At 47.8% G+C, this 4,228-nt stretch overlaps 1 protein-coding gene across 1 annotated transcript; it reads left to right on the top strand.

Annotated features, from left to right (window-relative positions):
* Nucleotides 1-823: 823 nt before the first annotated feature.
* Nucleotides 824-1,894, top strand: LOC129496285 (myozenin-1-like). Its single transcript, XM_055304383.1, has one exon. The coding sequence runs from the start codon at nucleotides 908-910 to the stop codon at nucleotides 1,742-1,744; it is 837 nt and encodes a 278-aa protein (XP_055160358.1). The 5' UTR covers nucleotides 824-907; the 3' UTR covers nucleotides 1,745-1,894.
* The last annotated feature ends 2,334 nt before the right edge of the window (nucleotides 1,895-4,228 follow it).

Genomic DNA, 4,228 nt, shown 5'->3' with positions numbered 1-4,228 from the left:
CTAATTTCCTGGTTGACCCTTTCATCTTTTAGCAGGATGCTCTTTAACCTCCACGTGTTTGAATTTCTTCCAAATTTCTTCTTGTGATTGAGTTCAAGTTTCAAAGCATTATGGTCTGAAAATATGCAAGGGACAATCCCAATCTTTTGGTGCCTGTTAAGACCTGATTTGTGACCCAGTATGTGGTCTATTCTGGAGAAAGTTCCATGTGCACTTGAGAAGAATGTGTATTCAGTTGCGTTTGGATGTAAGGTTTTGTAAATATCTGAAATTTATCTGGTCCAGTGTATCATTTAAAGGTCTTGTTTCTTTGGTGATGTTGTGGTTAGAAAATCTGTCATTTGCAGAGAGTGCCATGTTGAAGTCTCTCACTATTAGTGTATTATTATCTAAGTATGTCTTTACTTTGGTTATTAATTGATTGATATACTTGGCAGCTCCCACATTAGGAGCATAAATATTCATGATTGTTAGGTCCTTTTGTTGGATAGATCCTTTGAGTATGATATAGTGTCCCTCTTCATGTCTTACTACAGTCTTTGGGATAAACTTTATCTGATATGAGGATTGCTACCTCTGCTTTCTTTTGAGGACCATTTGAATGGTAAATGGTTCTCCACCCTTTCATTTTCAGGCTGTAGGTGTCCTTATGTCTAAAATGAGTCTCGGTGCCTTGAGGGTTCCTTGATGGGCTAGTGAATGGGGCAACCCCTTCGGCTGGAATCCCTGAGCCGACCAGGCTGCAGGGCAGGGGTGGGGAGCTGTTTGCCAAGCGGCAGAGCCGAGCAGACAGAGCTGCCCCCACGCCTGCCCAGCTCTCCAGTCACAGCAGCTCAGTCCTCCATAGCTGCTGGACCCCAGGGAGTGCTGACCACTGCCTGAGCAGCCGGCTGAATCTGCCTCCACAATGCCACTCTCAGGAACCCCAGCCCCCAACAAGAAGAGGAAATCCAGCAAGCTAATCATGGAACTCACTGGAGGTGGATGGGAGAGCTCAGGCCTGAACTTGGGCAAGAAGATCAGTGTCCCAAGGGATGTGATGTTGGAAGAGCTGTCACTGCTCACTAATAGGGGCTCCAAGATGTTCAAAATGCGGCAGATGCGGGTAGAGAAATTTATTTATGAAAACCACCCTGATGTCTTCTACGACAGCTCAATGGATCACTTCCAGAAGTTCCTTCCCACTGTTGGGGGACAACTGGGCACAGCTGGTCAGGGATTCTCCTACAGCAAAGGCAGCAGTGGAGGCCAGGCAGGGGGAAGTGGCTCTGCCACACATCATGGCTCTGACCAGCATCACCATCAGGGTCCTGGGTCTGGATCTGGGGGTACAGGTGGTCCTGGGGGCCAGACTGGCAGAGGAGGAGCTGCCGGAACAGCAGGGGTTGTCAAAACAGGAACAGGAGACCTGACAGGTGGAGAAGGAAAACATATCACTGTGTTCAAGACCTATATTTCCCCATGGGAGCGAGCCATGGGGGTGGACTCTCAGCAGAAAGTGGAGCTTGGCATCGACTTACTGGCCTATGGGGCCAAACCTGAACTTCCCCAATATAAGTCCTTTAACAGGACGGCAATGCCTTATGGTGGATATGAGAAGGCCTCCAAATGCATGACCTTCCAGATGCCCAAGTTTGACCTGGGGCCTCTACTGAGTGAACCCTTGGTCCTCTACAACCAGAGCCTCTCCAACAGGCCTTCTTTCAATCGAACCCCTATTCCTTGGCTGAGCTCTGGGGAATGAGTAGATTACAATGTGGATATTGGCATCCCCTTGGATGGAGAAACAGAGGAGCTGTGAGGTGTTTCCTCCTCTACTTTGTATCAATTTTCTCTTCTCATGTTCAATTTGAAAGGGAATGCTAAGCAAGATGTCCCTACTGTAAATCCAGTATCCTGGTGGGAATGGAGGGGAAAAGGAGGGAAATATCTATCTTTCCAGTCTTCACTCCAAGTCCCCACTCCAAGCTTCCTTCCTCACCAGCTCAGAGCTCCCCTTCCACTTGCTCTGTATGGAACCTGCTCTTTTATGGAATTTGCTCTGCCACCGGTAACAGTCAATAATCTTCAAGGAAATGAAAAAATAATAAAATAAAATAAAATAAAATAAAATAAAATAAAATAAAATAAAATAAAATAAAATAAAATGAGTCTCTTGTAGACAGCAAATAGATGGGTCTTGCTTTTTCATCCAGTCTGAAACCCTGTGTCTTTTGATGGGATCCTTAAGCCCATTCACTTTCAGAGTTACTATTGAAAGATATAAATTTAGTGTCATCATAATACCTATTCAGTCCCTGTTTTTGTGGCTTCTTTGGGCTTCCTCTTTCTTTTACAGAGTCCCCCTTAATATTTCTTGCAGAGCTGGTTTGGTAGTCACATATTCTTTCAGTTTCTGCCTATCTTGGAAGCTCTTTATCTCTCCTTCTATTCTGAATGAGAGCCTTACTGGATAAAGTATTCTTGGCTGCATGTTCTTCTCATGTAGGATCCCGAATATATCCTGCCAGCCCTTTCTGACCTGCCAGGTCTCTGTGGAGAGGTCTGCTGTTAATGTAATACTTCTCCCCATGTAAGTTAGGGATCTCTTGTCTCTTGCTGCTTTAAGGATTTTCTCTTTATCTTTGGAATTTGCAAGTTTCACTATCAAATGTTGAGGTGTTGAATGGTTTTTATTGGTTTTATGGGGGGATCTCTCTATCTCGTGGATCTGAATGCCTGTTTTCCACCCCAAGTTAAAAAAGTTCTCAGCTAAGCTTTCTGGTCCTCTGTCCCTTTTGGCACCCTCGGAAACCCCAATTAAACATAGATTTTTCCTTCTGAAGGTGTCATTTATGTCCCTTAACCTTCCCTCATAGTCTTTTAAATGTTTTTTTTTAAGATTTTATTTATTTATTCATGATAGACATGAAACAGAGAGAGAGAGAGAGAGAGGGAGAGAGGCAGAGACACAGGCAGAGGGAGGAGCAGGCTCCATGCAGGGAGCCCGAGGCAGGACTCGATCCTGGGACTCCAGGATCACACCCTGGGCTAAAGGCAGGTGCAGAACCACTGAGCCACCCAGGGATCCTCCTCCTCATGGTCTTTTAATTGTTTTTCTCTTTTTTCCTCAGCTTCCTTCCTTGCCATCAACTTGTCTTCTATGTCACCCACTCTTTCTTCTACCTCATTAACCCTCTTCGTTAGAACCTCCAGTTTGGATTGCATCTCATTTAATTGATTTTTAATTTTGGCCTGATTAGCTCTAAATTCTGCAGTCATGAAGTCTCTTGAATCCTTTATGCTTTTTTCCAGAGCCACCAGTAGCTTTATAATTGTGCTTCTGAATTGGCTTTCTGACATGAAATTGTAATCCAAATTCTGTAACTCTGTAGCAGAGAGTACTGTTTCTGATTCTTTCTTTTGTGGTGAGTTCTTCTTTCTAGTCATTTTGCTCAATGCAGAGTGAAAATGAGTCGTATTGAAAAAAGGAAGAAAAAAAGAAAAAAGAAAAAATGAAACAAAACAAAAAAACAAGCACGGGTATCCTCTGGTTCTATTATACTGTAATCCCTTGACTTCCCCTGGAGCCTCCCAGCACTGTTCAGTCAAGAACTTGCTCTTCTCCTGTCCTATCAGCTGGTCTTCTGGGGAGGGGCCTGCTGTGCTGAGTCTCAGGTGTGCGCACCTGGGGGAGCTGCCCCGCCCCCTGCTGGGTGCCGGGCTCAGTGGGGGCTGTTTATCCTGTGAGGCCCCATTCCCTGGCACCCCGCTCAGTCCCAGGCACAGGGTGACACCAGGAGGGACACCACCACTGGTGGCGGCCAGCTCTCCAGCCCTGGAGTCAGCTCCCGCAGTAACTCCCGCAGCAACCAGTCCACAGGGCACTGACCTGCACAGCTCGGGGGCACCCGGTGGCAGGAGTGTCCTCGCTGTCCTGAGTCCTCCCAGACTCCACCTGTCCCAGGGGGAGCGCAGGATCCTGGGCTGTGTCCCCTGCGCCCTGGGCTCCGGGGACTGCGCTGCTGGGATCGCGCTCCTGGGGCCGCACAGTCCCCTCCGCTGAGCCACCGCCTGAGCTGCTCCCGGGCCTCCAGCCCTTTAGGGAGCTCATCCCGTGGTGTGTGGGGAGCTCTCCCCCCGGGGCACACCTCCTCTGTTAGTGACCCTGGGAGCCTGGGGGCTCCCCTGCCCCTCCTGGGGACCTGCCGGGTTTTCCTGCGAGCGTCTTTCCGTCCAGGAAGAATTC

The sequence above is a fragment of the Nyctereutes procyonoides genome, unplaced genomic scaffold (genome assembly GCF_905146905.1).
Source record: "Nyctereutes procyonoides isolate TBG_1078 unplaced genomic scaffold, NYPRO_anot_genome, whole genome shotgun sequence".
Taxonomy (NCBI): Eukaryota; Metazoa; Chordata; class Mammalia; order Carnivora; family Canidae; genus Nyctereutes; species Nyctereutes procyonoides.
Note: the sequence above shows the minus strand (reverse complement) of the source record. Positions and strands in the feature narration are given on the sequence as shown.